Source organism: Haliotis cracherodii, unplaced genomic scaffold (genome assembly GCF_022045235.1).
Source record: "Haliotis cracherodii isolate W230 unplaced genomic scaffold, xgHalCrac1.p SCAF_1, whole genome shotgun sequence".
Classification (NCBI taxonomy): Eukaryota; Metazoa; Mollusca; class Gastropoda; order Lepetellida; family Haliotidae; genus Haliotis; species Haliotis cracherodii.
Genome location: NW_027266264.1, coordinates 37,132,380 through 37,153,581, shown reverse-complemented (window position 1 = coordinate 37,153,581; position 21,202 = coordinate 37,132,380). Strand labels below are relative to the sequence as shown.

General features: G+C 38.6%; 1 protein-coding gene across 2 annotated transcripts in view; it reads left to right on the top strand.

Moving 5' to 3' along the window:
* The window catches only part of LOC139464122 (uncharacterized), a 41,232-nt gene extending 20,663 nt beyond the window's left edge, over window positions 1-20,569 (top strand). For both annotated transcript variants that reach the window (XM_071245660.1, XM_071245664.1), the window contains exon 4: window positions 19,279-20,569. In XM_071245660.1, coding sequence (XP_071101761.1) covers window positions 19,279-19,660 — 382 coding nt within the window. In that variant the 3' untranslated portion in view covers window positions 19,661-20,569. The remainder of the gene's footprint in view (window positions 1-19,278) is intronic.
* Window positions 20,570-21,202: the final 633 nt, after the last annotated feature.

Here is a 21,202-nt window from a genome sequence, read left to right as displayed (position 1 = left end):
AGATATGCTCATTACATCCGCAATGCATATTGGCATTTCGTGTAATGACAATTACGAGACCAAAATAGGTAGCATTGTTGTGATCGTAAAAATTGATTCCTGCCAAGTTCCTTTAAGAATGGCGGTATGAGTACGGACAATTTGAATAACAAAAGACCAATTTGAAAACAGAACATGCATCTGTGTTTGCAGGAAAAACATATCAAAACAGGTTAATTCAAAGTGTCCTCGTGACAGATAATGAAAGAACAACTAAAGAAAATGACACACATCCATATGTTATGCAAGGCCTATGAACAACGAGAGATATAAGATTGGAAATTCTCATTGCAGCAGGTGGGGTTTCTTGTAAGTCGCACCCTTTTCCTTTTTCGGCCATTTGATAGCACTTACTGGTGCCCTTTCTGTGGTCTTATTTTACTTTTATGTCAGACAAACCTTCTATTCTGGTATATTCCTGGACACCATGTCATTTTATTTAGTTGCGGACGGTCCCTTGTATCTATTTTGGCTGCTTGTTCACATGTTTGCCGGTACGGCAGTACATCACTGCTTTTATCTGGTCATTCCTGCAGGATAAATGGCGAGTAACACACCAGTATGGAAGTAAGTAACCCCCATGCACCTGCCCAGTAAGAGGGATGTTCAAGTAATTGCCAATTCCGATAAAATACGACGGCTAGTAGTCAGCCATTTGAGCATAGCGGCTGCGATTGAGAAAACCCATGCAAGCCAAGTATAGCTGATTAGATTTAACGAAATATTTGGGAAGTTTATTATTCCATTCTGTTATTTGAGGAGAAGAAAGATACGCTTTTAGACACCTCCGGTGTATAATGTCTTTACTACTGAACAGATCATACGGATCTCTCGTGAATCTGTCGTTGAGTGGAGGCCTCCCAGAAGGATGGATATTTAGGTGTCGCTTTCGACCAGACGCCAGAGTCCACAATATCATCATTTCAAGATATCGATTCATGCTTTTCGCGAAGGATGTTTAAGGGAGTTTGTATATTAATACGGACATCAGGAACGACGTCTTTGAATAACCAGTTTCTGTTGTCATTTTGCTGTCATATCTGATGACATTGAGAAACAGTTCACCTGGGTTATGTTTCTGGCATTCTGTTAATACGTCTTTCATCACTAAGGCTTACATTTGTTATCACCATAAATTATGACAAGGACTGTTGTTCTTGCTCTATCTCAATATCTCTCAACCAGTGAATCTTCAAGGATGAAACTTAATGTATGAAATGTGCATGCAATATACGCAGTGGCCATTATTTTTCTACCTTGCACTTACATTTACTCCTTTGGTAAGAAGATTTTAAGTGTCTCTATCGTCAGAGTGAAATGTATGTTTCACGACATCTTCGGTACTGCAAGACAACAAAAAAGGTTTACTTAAGTACGTATTAAAGATTTTCTACAATGCTTATATAACCTTTGATCTTCAAGATCGTCTACCGCTTTTGTTTGTATCACGTCTCATTGCAGTCTGTTGCCTAATATAGCCCCTTTACAATGGTTCTGGCAGACAGATTAGAACAATAATTGCTGTCTAGTTTCATAAACGCTACATGCCTCAAAGTATACCCCGTAGTGTATCATTAGTCTAGCGTCATAGCATATGTTATCTTTTATTATAGGTTTAGTGGTAGTGGTCTTAAGTTTATATGAAAGGTCATATCGAACTGTTTCTTATCATTGACTCTTTGAGTCTCGCTGGTTTCCTCAGCAGGGAAATGGGGCTGACCTCAATAAGGGGGAAAAGAGTACCTCAAAACAACCTGCATGGAATGAGAGAGGAAATCAAATTGAAGCTACTAGAACACACACAAACATGGCTTTTTGTAATAGGAAGAATTTGTGATCACAGGTAATAATGATATGAACGAAGGTAATGGTGGGCGAATACTTATATGTTACATCCAAAAATCGTTATCCTATCAAACACTTTCTGTAAAACAAGCCGTTTTACCGTTAGGAAAATATGTACTAATTGCTTGTAAAATATCATCTTATACACAATGCTACCAACCCATACCTGTCACATTGGGATGTGGTCCAAATTGATCTGCATGAACAGTTCCTACAAACAGGTTTGTAGAGGAGTTGCATGCAATATTAATTAATGTCTCCCACTACGATCACTTCAGTGAAATATTTATTTGGCTAGAAATAAAACAAACCCTTACACTGTTATCGTACATATTCGAGGTGCTTGTCACAAGAATCTTTTAATCATGGGACAGTGCTTAAATGTACCAAAGGATCAACCATAAACAGTGTCTAGTGTTTAAATATTGATTTCTTTATTCATATGAATGTTCCGTGACCTTCATGAAAAAAATACCTCCATTATAAGAAAAAGGTTTAATGTGGCCGTAATATGTAAAGTGTGTTAATTCGTCTCTCACAAAATGAGCCTGTTACACCTTGGCAGTTTATCTAACCAAATCAGTCTTTATCTGACAACTGAACTGAATTCATAGATGTTAGTTTTCATCTATCATCTCTTTAACCATTGGAAGTGATGGCTTGGGATGTTTATCTTTGATGAAGCTCACCGAGACTGAGTTCAAAGCCCCGTGAGAGTGATACCACAGAAGCAGCGTTACCGGATCCATGTTGGAACCGGCTTGGTCGTGAATCTATTATGGTAAGCGCGCACGGTTGAAAAGCGACCTTTAGAAAAGTCCCATAGATCACATAGAAGCGAATAGTTGTGCTCTGAAACATCAAATATATAGACGTAATAAAGCATATCTTTCAATAGGTGAGAATCAAATGTGTCCATGAATTTCTCTCTGTATAAGGTTATATATATTGTTTCAGTATAAAAGTAGCATGAGTAGCACAAGAGTTTAGAATTTAAGAATTAAAATATAAGTTGTTTCACGATAATCATTTTAATCTTCATGAATATGGGAGTATTGATACGCTTTAGAAATATAAACATACAATAGACTTATTTCAGATGTTCATATCTATATTTGGTTTTTAACGATGTGCAATTCGAGGAACTAGACGACTTTGATGAAGGATCTCATTGAAATATCTCATTACTGAAGATCATAAACGTCAATTGCATCCCCTGGTGTATGACGTCGACGAACCAATATTTGATGGCGTTTCAGAAATATATGTAGTTTCTGCATCTATCATTAGTCCTATTAATATTAATGTCCTTGGTTGTCCCATGAAGAAATAGACAGATAAAAGAAATTGCCGTATACGCCCAACATGAAAGAGCCAAAATGGTTGTTTCCGCGTTTATAATCTAACATACTCCTGTGACGTGACGAAATACTGTTTCCACCTGCGACAAGCTTACGCCCCTGACGATATGATGATAATGTACGCTAGTTCCTCACACGCTTATGATTAGTTTGATATGACAGAACTAACATTTAAACACAAAATAATATTCTTGACTTTTCACCGTGGCCGTTTTATTGCGTTTTCTGTAAAACCACAGTGTACGATTATTCAAAGACAGGTAGTCGGTGACAGGGCGACCAAAATGGTAAGATTTTGTGATTATCTGAAGTCGCACGCGACCTCGCGGTGATAATTTTTGTTGAACCATGCCTTTTTATTCGAGACAATCGCTTCTCAGGTAATCGATTAAATACAGCTTCGGGCACAGTTATATAAACAGTTTCCGTAAACACTGATTGTTTCGGAGTTATTCCCGAGATCCTGACCATGAGCGACAACGCTTCATTCATGTTCCGTACATGTTCATGCATGTTCGACAAATAAGATAGAATGTAAAACGAGCCATGACATGGCATGAAATACACAGAACATGACATGCAATACGCAGAACACGACATGCAATACACATATAGCGACATGCAAAAAAACAGAACATGACGTGAAATACACAGAACATGACGTACAGAACACAGAACATGACATGCAATAAATAGAACATGACATGCAATACACAGAACATGACTTGCAATGCACAGAATATGACGTTCAATACATAGAATATGACATGCAAAAAACAGAACATGACATGCAATAAACAGGAGACGACATGCAATACACATAACATTACCTGCAATAAAAACAGAACATTATTTGTAATACACAGAACACGACATGCAATACACAGAAAACGACACGCAATACTCGGAACATGACATGCAATACCCTGAAAACGACACGCAATACTCGGAACACGACATGCAATACATACAATAAAAACAGAACATGACATGAAATACACAGACCAGGACATATACTAAACAGAACATGACATGCAATAAACAAAACATGACATACAATAAACAGAACATGACATGCAATAAACAGAACATGATATGAAATACATAGAACATGAAGGCGATATACAGAACACAACATGCAATACATAGAATACGACATGCAATACTCAGAACAGGTCATGCAATACACAGAGCATGACTTGCAATGCACAGAATATGATGTTGAATACATAGAATATGACCTGCAATAAACTGAACATGACATGCAATACACAGAACATGACATGCAATAAACAGAACACGACATGCAATACACAAATCATTACCTGCAATAAAAACAGAACATTTTTTTGTAATACACAGAACAGGTCATGCAATAAACAGAACATGACATGCAATACACAGAAAACGACATGCAATACACAGAAAACGACACGCAATACTCGGAACACGATATGCAATACAAATTTTACGACATGCAATAAAAACAGAACATGACATGAAATACACAGACTAGGACATATACTAAACAGAACAGGTCATGCAATACACAGAACATGACTTGCAATACATAGAATATGATGTGCAATAAACTGAACATGACATGCAATACACAGAACATGACATGCAATACACAGAACATGACATGCAAAAAACAGAACATGACATGCAATACACAGAAAACGACATGCAATACACGGAAAACGACACGCAATACACAGAAAACGACACGCAATACTCGGAACACGACATGCAATACACATTTTACGACATGCAATAAAAACAGAACATGACATGAAATACACAGACTAGGACATATATTAGACAGAACATGACATGCAATAAACAGAACACGACTTGCAATACACAGAATATGACGTGCAATACACATGAGATGCACAAAACAAAACATGACATGCAATAAACAGAACACGACAGGAAATACACAGAACATGACATGCAATAAACAGAACATGACATGCAATTCACAGACCGCGACATGAAATTCATAGAACAGGACATGAAATATACAGAATATGACATGTAGTACACAGAAAATGACATGATAGACGCAGACCAGGACATTCAATACAAAGAACAGCACATGCAATACATAGAACATGACATGCAATAAACAAAACATGACATATTCTAAACAGAACAGGACATGCAATAAACAAAACATGACATATACTAAATAGAACAGGACATACAGTACACAGAACATGACATGCAATACACTGACGTACAATTCAGGGAACATGACGTGCAGTACACAAAATGAGACATACAATACGCAGAACATGAAATACAATACACATAACATGACATGCAATTCAGAGAACATAAAGTCCAATCCACGGAACATGGTATGCAAAAGAACGTGAAATGCGCTACACAGATCATCACACGCGATACACAGTGCATGACATGCAACACACCGACCATCACAATGCGCATGACGTGACATGCGATGCGCAGAACATAACATACAATACAAGCACAGAACAGGACATTCCATGCACAGAACATGACATACAATGTACTGATTATAACGGCAATACACAGATGATAGCGTGCAATACGCCGAATATGACATACAATATACACATTATGACAGCAACACACATATCAAGACATGCAATATACACGATGTGCAATGCAAAATAGTGTTGATACACAGAGCTTAACATAAAGGGTGCACAAAACATAACCTTTAATGTCATAAACATAACGCAGAACTAATTAAAAGCAGGCATACCATTTGTTAGACATGCGTCTGGTGCCTATTATGTAACATGCCCTGCTTGTTAGCTTGACTTTAAAGTTATGACTGATACTTGAAGACAAACGTTTGTGACGGGTGCGGCAGGTGGGGCAAGAAAAGCTCACCTTTTCGCGAATTTGGAAAACTTGCATAGTGATTCATAAAAAAAAACATACTCATGATATCTTCGGAATCGTAAAGTGTACTCGGCATTTAGCAGATATTTCTTATTATGGAAAAAATAGTTTTATCGCTTATATTTTATGATTTTGGAGTAATTTTGATAAAAATGCGATATTCAAAATATAGTGGGTTTTTTTACCATGTGACCATGGATATTAATGTCAAGGGTAATACCGTTTTGGACAAACCTATTCTTAAAACTATAAGATATAAATTTACGTTAGAGATAAATCGATAATAAATACTTTACAAATATATTTATCCATTTATTTAAGGCATCCTACTTGATAGCTCCATACATACTGTCGGCCTGGGTGACTTATGTTTGGGTCAGACAAACCTACAGATTGTGTGCTTCCGATCACCAGAATGGGTTACCGACCCTCATCACACGTGGCTTCTTGTCCTACCAAATTAATAGTTTCTTTTGGCTTTATGTGACTAACGATCTGTGTTTATGTTTTATAACTGTAGTTGTGGTCCTTTGATACCTTTGAGTGAGTGAGTGAGTGAGTGAGTGAGTTAGTTAATGTTTAAAGTCACATCGTAGTATTTGAGCCATATCGTGTTAATGAAGCTTTTGGTATCAATAGAATTGAACAAGACATTTCTCAACTGTGCTTAAAAAAGAAGACGTAAGGTGCGTGCGGGTCATGAGACACGATAATGTTTTGGACGTGCCGGCGCACATGCTTTATCATATGAATTGTGAATTATGTGGGGAAACATCCGACCACTTCATTGGCCATTCAACACTACACCGTTCATGCTTGCAATTTCGCCTTCAATCAGATAATCCGTCTGTGAATTGTCTGTGACAGCCTGATCTGCTTCAAATATTAACCAGTTCACAGTATTCCCTCGACACGTGGCAAATCTGTTTCGGAGTCATTTAGATAATGTACGTTTCTGTGTCTCGACGTTACATGAATGAAACGGGCGTGGGTGGTTACTATTTGCAAATAAATAACATAATTTTTCAGGTGGATAATCATTAAAAGCACGTATGTGTATTGGAACATGACAGTTCGCGTTCTTTCAGCCATGGCCATAGGTACTATTTGCATAATCATCCTCTAACAAAGCGTATGCTTACGTGCTACACGAATATAACGTCACCTCCGCCGCAGACAATTCCCACAGTGTCAAGTGACTGGCCCGCTGTAGACGATACATTGGGGCTCTGTTGGATAGTGCATTACGGACTAGAAATGATATCGTGGTCATTTAATTATAACTAGACTTAAGACGTTATCCTTTCATTATACAGGGGCTTTTGCCTACTGGTGAAAACTTGTAGTTGTCGCGGCGAGTTAAATGGCATTTTCCAAAGGGCACAGGCCGGACAGTGATTTCGTAGGGTACGTTGGGACTGAACACGTTTGGGAGCATTGCAATGTATGGTCGTAGACGGTCCCTAGGGTTTACGATCCTTGATTCAATTTCCGCGATTAAAAAGGGTAATTCTATCAAAGACTGTGGTGTGGGCGTCGGGAGGCGTGACAGTTAATAATGTCTGCAATGCTAGGTCGAACCGATCCATAGATGTCTTTGTGGTTCCACAGTTTACAATGTCAACTTAATGCTTATAGCTGAGAGTGAAAGCTCGCCTATTGTAACATTGCCCATGTCTTTTAAGGCAAGACTGTTTTATGCATTATCCACGCCATAAGCCAATGTGGGGTGTTAATGAGTAATTTCTAATATTGGAGCATTGCTTCAGAAGGTTTGTTGACCCAAGAAAGACCATATAAACTGTGGTCTAAATCTGTCGTGCCAACACCTCCGGGCCTCTCCAACTAGCTTCCCAAATAAGACGAATCCTTTAAACAAGCAAACTTTCAAAGCTTAACCAGGGATCAATTCAGAAGTCTTGTAGCGCTGACATCAAACGACCCACTAGTTCCATTGCTGTCACATTATCGTGCTTCAGATGAAACTGCATGGTCACTTGAAGGCCGTGTTGATTCTTGTGCAACCATCACCAAACATTGTTTCATCGCCACCTGTTGAATGCTTTTTAAAACCCTTTAGATTCAGTTGGCCCGTGCTGAACAAAAGTTAAAAATACTATTTCCACTAGCTTAACAATAGACACATATGCTAGATTATTTTAATTATCTTCTTTTACAGTTGGTTATTACTGCTGGAATACTTTTCGTTGTGGAATGTTAGATACAAACCTATCTTTTGTTAAGCTGTCCTTTCACTAGCATACTATCGAACGCAATACGTTCCGAAATTATATTACTGTATTAATTATCTGTACTCCAACACCCGTTACATATTAAACTATACCATGAAATAATGTAGCAGAGTATATGTAAACATTAGAAAGGTTATACAGTCAATATATTGTGTCAAATGTTACATGAATAGTACCACAGTTTATTGTAGACTGTTGCCTTAATATAAGGACGTTAACATTGTCTATTAATGAATGACATATATATATGAAACACAAGAGACAGTGCAGAGGCGCTGGCGTAGCCTAGTGCGCCGAAGGCCCGGGTTCGATTCCGCACACCGGTACAATGTGTGAAGCCCATTTCTGGTGTCCCCCGCCGTGATATAGCTGGAATATTGCTAAAGGCGACGTGAAACCATACTCACTCACTCACTCACTCACTCACTCACTCGTAGCGCCTTGCCTTTAGTAAAAAACGTTTGCACAATGCTGCGGCTGTACTACTTGTACGTAACACTGTAAAAAAAGTATGATAAACTTTATTACTGTAATAAAATCACAGTAGCGCTAGTGTCTATTAAAAAGAAGGACATTAACAGTTATTTGTCGATTAACATTGCCTGTGGCTTCAAGCTGCATTATATCGTTGATTTACAACCGTTCGATTAAATGTTCGGAAACAGCCACCTCCATTATAAAAAGAAAGTCTTGAGACGGTAAATTCTCAAACACATACTGTAATAATCAGCGAAAAGATTTGCATCACTCAGGTTCATCAGTAGATACTTCTGAATGGTTAAGATGCATTTAAGCTTATCGAGAACCGTCTGTTGCTACTGTCTAAGGCAGTCTTCAATAATGTGTCCAAATATCAACACATTGTCTCATCACATACTAAAATGTCCCTGACCAACTGATTTAGATGTGACCCTCCCACGATGAACTTGTCTGGTCCTGCGACCTGAAGGAATCCAGAACCACGCGTCATTTACGTATCCACCGCCTGCTGTGATATTGACGTTAAAGTATGGGCTTAAATATTGGGACAGTAGCAGATTTACGGCCTCGTATATTAGCCCGATGTTTCCTGTTTCTTTCAGTTTCTCATTATAACCTTGCTCTTGGCTTTACTATTGCTGTGTTTTCGAGTTCATCGAACTTTAAGGCACGGGTGTCTTGGGGATGTTGTCTGTCGCTACTGAGGTGACGTTCTTTTCAGGGTGCACCTCATAGGATGACATTCTACAGTTCCCCGTGTACTCTCTTTGTTTTGTTATTCGTGCAAAGTATTATTAAAATAGTTTGTCCTTCCTTCTGTCGTTAAATTCCAAATGCATAGGAGCACATCAAAGAATCATTCACGATGAAACCCAGTCTTCGGACGCACGAATACCTACAAGTGAGGAAGAGCTTGATGTATTGGAACATTAGACATACGTGCTACTTTCTCAGTAATCTACGCTCCCACGTTGATAATGTTCGCGTGTAATCTTGTAAGTTAATTACTATCGAGCACACTAAAATCTATATTTAATCAACATATCTCCATTTCTTCATCTGCCTCAGCTTAATTCGTCGTAGTAGGTATTCATGTTGAAATGCGTGTGCATATATCTTGTGCATTGATTATTAAGTGGTCCTTTATGGCGTTGATGATTTCTATGTTTTCCTTTGAAGAGGCCGACAACTGACCCCTTATTAGTACATAACGACCTCATTATACATTTGGCGTCCAGTGCAGTCCAGTTCCACACCTTCTTTTTATCCTGCAATAATAAGCAGGTAATCAAACCTTAAAGGTCAGTTGCTCCTACATCTGTTCGTGTTGTGAAACTAAATAGCTGACCACATTCATTGCTCTCCCTTTTACCCGGGTTTTTAACCTGGGTTTTGCAATTAACGAATGATTCAATACACACGGATGTTTCAAATATTCATTTGAGGAAGCAACTAAAATTTCTATTTTATTTTTGTAAGTATGCATTCCCTGAAAACTTTATGTAAATTCAGTTTTTTTGTATTTACAGAGGAAGACAAGGAAGAAAAAAATCTTATCTAATGCAAACATGAATGTCATAACCCCAAAGAGGCTAATATGGAACAAATTCATTTTCTGTTCATTCTTTCTACAGACAGGTAAATCTATTAACTCAGCAGCAATGGACGTAAATGGGTTCCAGATTTCTTATTTATGGCTATTTCGGTGGGAAGTGATGCTATTTTATTTGCTAAGCTATGGCGGACCAGAGAGAGAAAAAGAAAAATGAAATTTATGACGAGACAAAACAAATATTTGCCTCGCGGGAAGTGAGGGTCACTTAGTGGATGCACGTAAGTTAATTTGTCCAGGTCTGTGTGCGAAAACAGGTGGATTAATTCGGATCAGATTTACATGTTCAGACTGCTGAGTGAGATTGCTACAAGTTGGCACAACACAACTTTGTCCATAGCCAAAGGCAAATTATTGTTCGTATATTGATTTGGCGCAGGAGGTTGTTTAACAGGGCAAGGCTTAACTATCAAAAACCCATGTGTAGTTTGAAGATTGTTCGATCAGTCTGCTCAATGAATTTTATGAATAAGACTCTGCCACTAAATCATTCGAATCAATAAGAAGGAAATGTTAAATGTGTTTAAAACATGCATGCTGCGTTTAGTTGAATTTTATTCATAATTTAGCATTCCCTCTTTCATTTTGTGATTGATGTATGGGGTATTTTTCTTTACCCTATAGTTCATAGATGAATTTTAAAAACATGACATTTGCACAATGCACTCGCGACGTGTCAACACGTGCTAGCTATTTTGGCATTACCACAAAATCATTGCAACGATTATTTCAGCTCAGACCTGCAGCGTTACATGCGATCCCTTGATGCGTGTTTTGAGGCAAAATATTGAGTTAGCTAGGTCATTGCGAAACGTTGCTCCTCCAAGTTAATAGTCTGTCTTATTAATCCACAACCAGTCCTTTTATGCACCAATTACTACTTCTTGTGATAGATTACAACGCGTCTACGGTAGTGGCAACATTGTCTGCCTGAAGAAACAACCAGAATGCATTATTAAAGTGCACATGCATAACTTTGATGCATTCATGGTCACAAATGGTCTTGGCTTCATGTATACGTCAGGACAATATCAATTACTTCAAATAAGAATTATGTACATATATGCTCTTTAACAAAACTGAACTCCCCTGTGAGAATTCCTGGTTTAAAGAGGTCCGCAGCAACCTGTGCTGGTCGTAAGAGGCGATTTACAGACAGCCGTCATATAGTTGGAATATTGCTGAGTGCGACGTTAAACAACAAACAAACAAAACACATCAAAACAAAATGGACCGGTTAATTGGTTAATTGCGTGTACCCTGACAGGGTATATCAATCGCAGTATTGCCTGGTTCAGACTCGATTATTTACAGGCCACCATCAAAGAGCTGGAATATTGCTGAGTGCGGCGTTGAACGACAAACAATCTGAACTTCATTGAAATATTATATCATATTTGACTTATTCATATTTCTTGCAGTGATTTCATAGAAACAAAGTAGGTTTTTTTCAAATTAGATTAAATGTCAACTACTCTCAGAAATTATTCCTGAACTTTTCAAGCTAAAATAATTATATTCATAGAGCAATTAACTATGCTAAAGATTATTAGTCGTGGTATAGAAGTAATAGAGATCATATCTGATGAATCAGTTTCAAAATTGATCTTATCATTTTGAAAGATCTTGTTTCCAAAATGGCTATTTCAAGCTTCCTAACTTTATCCGTCAAGTCGATGTGTTATTTTGGAGAACACATACGCCCCCACATTCACATTTGTGATGCTAGTTACAACAGTAGTATTAACATGTAGCTCTGTAATAGTACGTTCTGTGTATGTAAATAAGTTATTGTAACAAATCCGTCATGAAAGGATAGTGGTATAACGAGACATTGCCGTTAATGGATATCTTCACAAGAAAATTACTATACATACATGCAAAGTATTTGCGTATGTCCATACATTGCCAAGTGTCGATGTATGTCCATACATTGCAAGTGTTTGCGTATGTCCATACATTGCCAAGTGTCGGTGTATGTCCTTACATTGCAAAGTGTCGGTGTATGCCCATACAGTTCATTGCAACGTGTTTGCGTATGTCCATACATTGCAAGTGTCGGTGTATGTCCATACATTGCAAAGTGTCGATGTATGTCCATACATTGCAAAGTGTCGATGTATGTCCATACATGGCAAAGTGTTTGCGTATGTCCATACATTGCAAAGTGTCGATGTATGTCCATACATTGCAAAGTGTCGATGTATGTCCATACATTGCAAAGTGTCGATGTATGTCCATACATTGCAAAGTGTCGCTGTATGTCCATACATTGCCAGGTGTCGGTGTATGTCCATACATTGCCAAGTGTCAGTGTATGTCCATACATAGCAAAGTGTCGATGTATGTCCATACATTGCAAAGTGTCGATGTATGTCCATACATTGCAAGTGTCGGTGTATGTCCTTACATTGCAAAGTGTCGGTGTATGCCCATACAGTTCATTGCAAAGTGTTTGCGTATGTCCATACATTGCCAAGTCTCGGTGTATGTCCATACATTGTAAAGTGTCGATGTATGTCCATACATTGCAAAGTGTCGATGTATGTCCATACATTGCAAAGTGTCGATGTATGTCCATACATGGCAAAGTGTCGGTGTATGTCCATGCATTGCCAAGTGTCAGTGTATGTCCATACATAGCAAAGTGTCGATGTATGTCCATACATTGCCAAGTGTCGATGTGTGTCCATACATTGCAAGTGTCGGTGTATGTCCATACATTGCCAAGTGTCGGTGGATGTCCATACATTGCAAAGGGGGTGTATGTCCATACATTGCCAAGTGTCGGTGTATGTCCATACATTGCAAAGTGTTGATGAATGTCCATACATTGCAAAGTTTCGATGTATGTCCATACATTGCAAAGTGTCGGTGTTTGTCCATACATTGCAAAGTCTCGGTGTATGTTCGTTCAGCTGAATTTCTATTTGATTGTGTTGTTTATAGATAACCCCAGTTATCAATAGAGAAGTCACTTCAGAGAAATGCACATCTTAAATTATCAATTATGCAGTCACAGTATGCGTGTGGTATATATTCTTAAAGAGTCTGTCGGTATACCCTATTATACTCTAGGCTCAACACTTTTCGCCATATCTGTTTATCACAATTATCCAATGACAAGAAATCAGTTTCTAATTTCATTTAAGATTAATTATCATTAATCATCATACAGCAGTTCGCCCACTCAAACCGTCTACAAAGGCCTTCCATAACTGGTAATCTAAATGAACGCATGACGGTTTACGATACATTGACAATCACAGAGAAAATGAATTTCACATTTACGATTTCTGATATTTTAATAAAGACAATTTTAGTGCACATTTAGTATCTATCTTTAGACGTTGTAATACGTGCAGTGTGTGACATTTTCTTTGGGGATTTACAGTATTTATTAACTGCTAGATACACGCCCATAGTATAAATGGTCATCATTAGAAAAACACTTGCTCGGAATACCAACTTGACATAAGTCCAGTCAATGTGAACTCCAACTCAAACATGGCATTATATCCTATCAGGTCTGTGCCCTGACCTTACTTTCTTATACACCCTGTGTGAGTGGCAGTTGCTGCCGGCAGACCACCACGTGTACCCTTTTCGCGAACACCTGGTGTCATCACTGATCTTCAACGATCCGTTCATATACTTTTCACCTCTATGTTCCATTGGCGCCCAAAGGAATCTATTCGGCAGATAATCGAGACTGATTATTACCACGCGTTGGCGTTTTATAGTATACTAGCAAGGTGAGCTCCAAGACCAAAGTGTTCCTGAGAATCATATTCCATGCACGCCTTGAATAGACAGTGTAGGCGTTGCACGTATTTCTTGATGAAATTAGGCGTTTTCTATTAAACTTTCATCTCCCTAATAATTGAATAACACAGATAAGTATGTTTGATCAGGATCGCAATAAACAGGAAACATGTCCATCCTGTTAGAATCACACAGATGTACTTCCAGAATAAGCAATGCAGCAATCGTTATTATACCCTTTAACAAATAAACAGGAAACATGGAACACACATTTCAAAGCAATTTACAACGGCAGCACACTAACGAGTTAATTTCTATTTCAAACAAACACATGTTCATTTCACATCGATGCAGTTCATTTCGGGATCGGTGTCTCCCTCTGATAACACTATCAAGTCGTATATCCCACGCCATAATTCACCACCGAAGGAGTGGCATCGATCGTCTACTATCACATCCATAATGGATGTACATATTGTCCTTTCAACATAGATGGGCCTTTTGTCTGACTGACCCTTTTTGAAATTTGCAGCTGACGCTTGAAATCTATGTGTTACCTTTCTAAAGTCGTTCTTCAAGTCCACGATATGTAGCTGAACGATATTCTTTACATTGAATTTTTTGCTTTCAATTTCCGAGCTCCAATAAAACAATAGATATACCTATACATCGTGCACACCCCTACCTAATACTACTTGGGCGCTAAATGGTTTCCAGAAGCATTGGATCTATGTGTATTATAGCATTATTTTAACGCTTGAAATTCACTTCTTTGTGGGGATCTCGAATCGGATGCTTTCGTACCTATTACGTTATTAGTGATACATTATATTATTGGAATGCACAACCGGTAATCCAAGATATTCAAGACATCTTTTCTTGTCAACGGCATTCTTAACTGTGCTATATGGAAACGAAATGTACCTATTTTAAACGGCAACGATTACCCAGCTAGATAACATTGTCAGTAACCTTACTCTGAAAATGAAAGCCCAATGGGAATTTCTCGGCATTGTCATATAATTCTTTACACAAACATCGCGAAAACAATTGCTTCAAACGACTTCCTTAGATGATCATACCCGAATACCGAATCTTATGTCGAACAGACATGGGTCTCTAACGTTCATCAAAGGCCATAAGACTTTGCATTAATGATTTTAACACAATATCTGGTCATCGTTTTGGATGGGCTTTGTAAATGATAGTGATAAATGACATAACTCAATAGGCCAAGCAATGTAATGTTATCAGCGTTGTCGTTTCACCGCTTTCTTCTATGGATAATAATGACAACAATGTATCCTAATGGCAAAGAAGTTAAAATGTATATCCAAAGAATTCTAACAATTTCAGGTGAATGAATACAAACAAAATTCAAATAGTTTAAATAGTTTTACAATCATGCATATAATTTTCTTTGTGCAAGTAAACAACAATGTTGCAGCCATTCAATTTCAACAAAGCTAACTCTTGATTCATTGATTTCGGCTTTTACAAAAGAAGATGGAAGTAGAAATGATTTGCTTCAGATCTTATTATCCGGAAGATGACGTTTTCGGAGTCACACGAATCAAACTAATAATCTTTCACTGTTAATATTTTCCCGGGAAGATGGCTCTTAAAATGCACCATATTCACTTACGGTCGTGCCATTTCTACCCATTAACAGTTGGAACAACTAGCGCCAAACTCTTCCCTTGCCCTGTGTTCTTTAGTCATCTCTCGTCTGTTCGCAAAAGGGCAAACAACCAATACATGCCGTGTAGATTCAATCCGCTTGCAAGAGTCCCATCAATTATACATCACAACGGGATAACGTCATTCTGAATACGAGGTTTTAACTTCATGTTAGTGCGGCACATTCACGTTTCGTGATTTAGTTTTATTTTGGTGATGTGGTTTTATTTTCAGCAAATTCAGACGGATTAGGAGACAGATAGACTGATAGTATGGAGGCAATGTTCGATTTGTTGCTTTGTTTTGAAATAATAACATCTTCCTCATAAATAACACATCCGCCATCTCAATGAGATTTACTCGCTTCCTTCTTGTATTGAATGTGTATTTGCACAAGGCCTCAGATGTTTTAATGGTTGATGTTTTCGGCTAGGATCAATACACGATGAACGTATTTCCAATCATTCTATTATCGCACTACGTTGCTAATATGTGTATTTGTTTTGTGGTCACAACTTTTGAAAATAATGCATTGTATTACATTTACAAATATTGAATTACTTTGAAACTGAGCCTATGGTCTAATGAAGCTGGAACTAGAAGTTTTAAACAATATCATATTATTTTGGTTTGATCACTTTTGAAAATGCAAAGCGAGTTTGCACAACCTTATATTCATATCATACATGTTGATATGTTCCTGCATGTTGCATATCTTGAAAAGTTTCTGTACACAGAGAAAGCAAAATGTGTTGAGGATTTCTCATGATATTTTGTTTAAAATGTACGTTTGAGTTGTGGCTTTAGGGACATCATTTAAAATCAATCGATATATGTTTTACACGGGCCATTAATGTATTTGGTAAAATCCAGATACGAGTCTCTTTACCTTAAGCACAATATATTGACAGCCAATATAAGAGACACACTTTTTGTAGTTTCTCTCTATATAAATGTCACTAGGGTTTGAAGGTTCCTCCTGAATAATAAAAAAAATCTAAATTGGGAGCCTCAAATTGATTATTCAACGACTTTGACGAAATGGAGTGCAGTATGTCTCGTGGAAAAAAAATATTCTAAAGCTAGTGAAAGGGTTCCACCATGGATTTGGCCATTTGGCATTTTGGTCCAACTTGTTCGAAAATGGCACAAATTTGCAAACGTATCTATTGAGACTGGGGTGATAGCCTTTGCAAATGGTTAATGGCAATTGAATGAAATGGATCCGAGCATTGCATACAAAAAGCCATGATCTTATGCCGTGTGGTGAAATAGTGTCAAACACTTTTGCCATATAGCTTATCCCTGGTGGGATGGTTTCATTGAGGACTGAGCCGGCGCATTTTCATTCAAAATCTGCAACGTCAGACCTTAAGATGCATCATCAATGATTTATCCGATTCAGTAGATCGTGATGGTCTGACGACTGTTAATGTTTCCGGCTGTGACAAGCAACTCCAAGCAGACGGAATTCAAAGTAATGGGAGTAGGTAAATATTGACGTTTGGCCACCTCGAGACGATGCTGGTCTAACTATAGTCAGTAGTAGGGTAAATATTTCAACGAGACTGGTGTCAGATAGCGATAGTTGTAACTGTGGGATAGTTGTCAGTCAAATAGCTTAATCGCATCACCCTCGCCCCAACCACCCCCGCCGCCCTGTCAACACGTTAGGATCAATACATGGCTGGGAGCAGAGAAGGATATTGGACCGGTTTGGCTTTTCGGCAGAGAACACTAAAACTTGATTAAAACATGAGAGAAACGTGCCAAATTAAAAGGTGGATCGGTTGCAGTAGACTATATGCATGTTCCACAGAATTAAGACCCCTTGAATGTTGAGTTGCCCAAGGATGAAAGCTTTGCCTCTGACTTGTCCATATATTGCTAGTGTTCAGAAGGGAAACTCAATTTTCAGGGAGTGAACGCATTCTCTTCTAACGGTCTAAATTTGCAAGTCTATCGCCAAGATTAGATTCTGGCAAATAAAACGTGCAAAATGGCGTAGAGAAAGTTAACCAGAATGGTGAAAAACAGCGACTTAAGTCTTGCATCCTCATCCATGTTAAACAGATACTCAGATACATCAACGCCCCCTACTTCCGGCGTGTCAGTCACCAAAACAGATGTCCTTCCTATAGGCTTGGAACTTAGTTTCAGTTAAAGGATCTCTAATGACAAGTGTCTGATTTACTGTTATTTCCCATCGTCATTCCGAGTTATTTATGCGGTGCAAGGTATCTTTATTAGCGTTCTGAAACAAGACGGCCATTACATGCATAATGTAATAAGGGTGTAATGAGTGAGCGTGGACTGACTGCGGTTCTGCGAAATTTTTACCAATGTGCCTCAGCAAACAATGAAGACCTTTTCGGTAGTGAAGAAGAGAGCATGTGTTACTCGGGAATGGAAGTGGTATATGATCAGCTTCATTCTCCTCTGATCTGTGACATTGTGAAATGGGTAGCTGTGGACTCACTTTTGATCCGCGTGTATCCTGGGGTGATTCGTTCTAATCTTAGACTTACAGCGTCACCTGCTCTTTCTCAAAATTCTAATCAATTGTAAACAAGCCTAAATCTACACCCATCGTTTTGGGAACGATCCAACCTAAACCAAACTTGCATACAATCTTATTGTGTTTATCGTTTAGCATTATTTCAAAGCGCACCAGTTTTAGGACGATTGTCGTATTCACGAATAGAGTACCCTTGATCTGTACAAATTCAAAGAATAACAGTCGATCAGAATTATGTCAGTTGTTATGATCAGTTCAGAGCTAAACCGCAAGGCATCGAGGCTGTTTTTAACTAACGAAATTTGTGATAGGTTAAAGCAGCTGTTCCCAACTGTCATTGTATTTATTCCCAGCAAGCATGGGAAGAAACCCGAAGTAATCTGAATCTGTAGTAATTACGTAGTTCAATCACAGTAGCGTTGATGAGAGGACAATCTACCCAACTACCTTTGGTCTTTTGAAGAGCGTATTGTCATTGCTGCAAGTGACTTAATGAGTTGGGTGTCATGCTGCTTTGAGCAATATTTCGGAGACTTCACGGCCTGTCAGCTTAAAGTGGGAGAGAAGCCAAAGTGACGTTCGTAATAGGTTAACCACTTTATTTATTGTGATCGGGTGATTTCAAAGTAGTGTGAGTGTGTATCATCGTATGCATCCAGCACGGCTCTTTAATCATACAATTAACAACTGGTTTTGTATGGTTCAGTCTCTCTTATTTTTAAGTCACAGTAATATAGCAGTGTTGTGGCAGACTGCGGTGTAAAACGACCCTCACTCATCCAATAAGTTGCACGATTTAAACTGACATGTTCTATGTTTCAGGCGCTATGACAGAATGTCAAAAAGGAGAGACTCGGTTGTCAGCAGGCCGATGCCTTACGAATGTTGTCCAGCGCTGAGGGAACGTATTGAACCATATGGAGGAATCTCTAGAGAGGGCAAAGTCCTGGAGTTGTACAGAGACTCGAGAACTGTACAGACGTTTTACCAGACTAGGTGCCGTCCCTGGGTCGTCAACGGACAGTGTCATTATCTTGACGTCCGGGCGAAGAGGTACTCTCGGTGTGTGCAGAAGTACACGTATATGTACGGCATAGTAAAAGACTACAACGTGACGCAGCCATACAGGGTGGACTACATTAAAGTTAAATCGGGGTGCACATGTGAGCTGGATTTCCATCGTGATGCCACCAGATATGGTTAGCGACACTGCAGAACCTGTGTTTAAATCTTGTCTTTCAAACCACGGTTGTGTAACTGGCGGCTCACCCGGCTCAACAGACCGATTCGTATGACAAACGAAAAGATTCCATCGTGTTCAAGAGCAAAATGGCGTCACTCAATCACCATCTCTATCAATGTAATTTGCTGGCGATTTAAAGAACTTGTTGCAGATGGTTCCATAGCCATTGGAGCTTGTTGCTTGCCGATACACGGTCTACGAATCACCTTAGTGCTTACACTCTAAGATGCGACAAGGCTTTCAAAGCAGAAGCCGTCATCCAATGTATCGAGAAATTAACCGGCGGAGCCCTTCACTTCGCGAAGACAGATATTCGAAATTTGGCGTCGACAAAACTGTCAAGGCTAAGGAGATGTGCCTGGGAAGTGATTGGTGGCAAACTACGCAGTTATCAACATATCATCCTTATTGACCTTACGCTGAAGGTGATTCGCGAGGTCAAACAGCGACCTCTTTACAAGGTCATTGAATTTCATTCATGGAAATATTCTGTAAAGACCTTTGACCGCCAGGTGATGTGACAGGTCATCTCTAGGCGGGCGGTTCTCATCTCTTGGTGCCCACAGCCATCACCTCAATCTCACTGTGGACTCTTCTCATTACGGCTGTTCGATTGGAGAGGTTGGGGTCGCGGTTAACCTGACTTTGACTGTGTCATGGGTTAAGCAGTCAAACTTAGTATTGACCAGATTGTTGTTAGATTGTTGAACTTGGTCTACTGTGATGTTGATCCCTCCAAACGATCATGTCACGATGTTTTAACCGTTGTACGCGGTAATGTACTGAAATACTTTCTCTATTGTAAACTTCTGTAAAACAAGATGTAAATTTTCTTATCCATCCAAGGCTTTACAAATTGACCAATATTAAGTCATCTGCAAATAAAATATTTATGTGAATATCAGATTTTGTCATTTAATTGAAGAGCCCATCTAATGTATTTCGTGAACATTACACCTCACTAGCGCTATTCTATCGCTAGGCACCTCTGTCTTGATCTGAATAGAATCATGTCAGCTGATGTATATTTGTTAGAAATCGAGGGCTGCACGACATTAAGTGGTTAAATATAATCATTTAATTTTCTCATATCGCCTGATAACAACCAATTCATTAACGAAATTCAGCGAGTGATAATCCCAGTTGAGCTTATGCAGAACGGGATTTATAATATGGCCTTTGTCCTCAGAAATGCAGCGTAAATATCAGTAAAAAACATGGTTTGTCTGTTTGAAACTAATCACGTTCCTGTAACCATTTCAAAGGGAAATGTAAAAAGAGTTCAATAAAGATTGATAACTGCATTTTAGTTCAGATCCTCGGGAAAGGGAGGGGTCTTATTTTCTGAACCAATTTACCATATAGACATTTGAGATAACATTAATGATCAACGTGTGTACCTAATTTGTTTCTCTGTTTGAAATCAAACTACATTTATAACATGAAAGCCTTTCTATGCCTCAGGCTAATGCAAAGTTAACCTTTATCCCCTCCGGGTGGGCA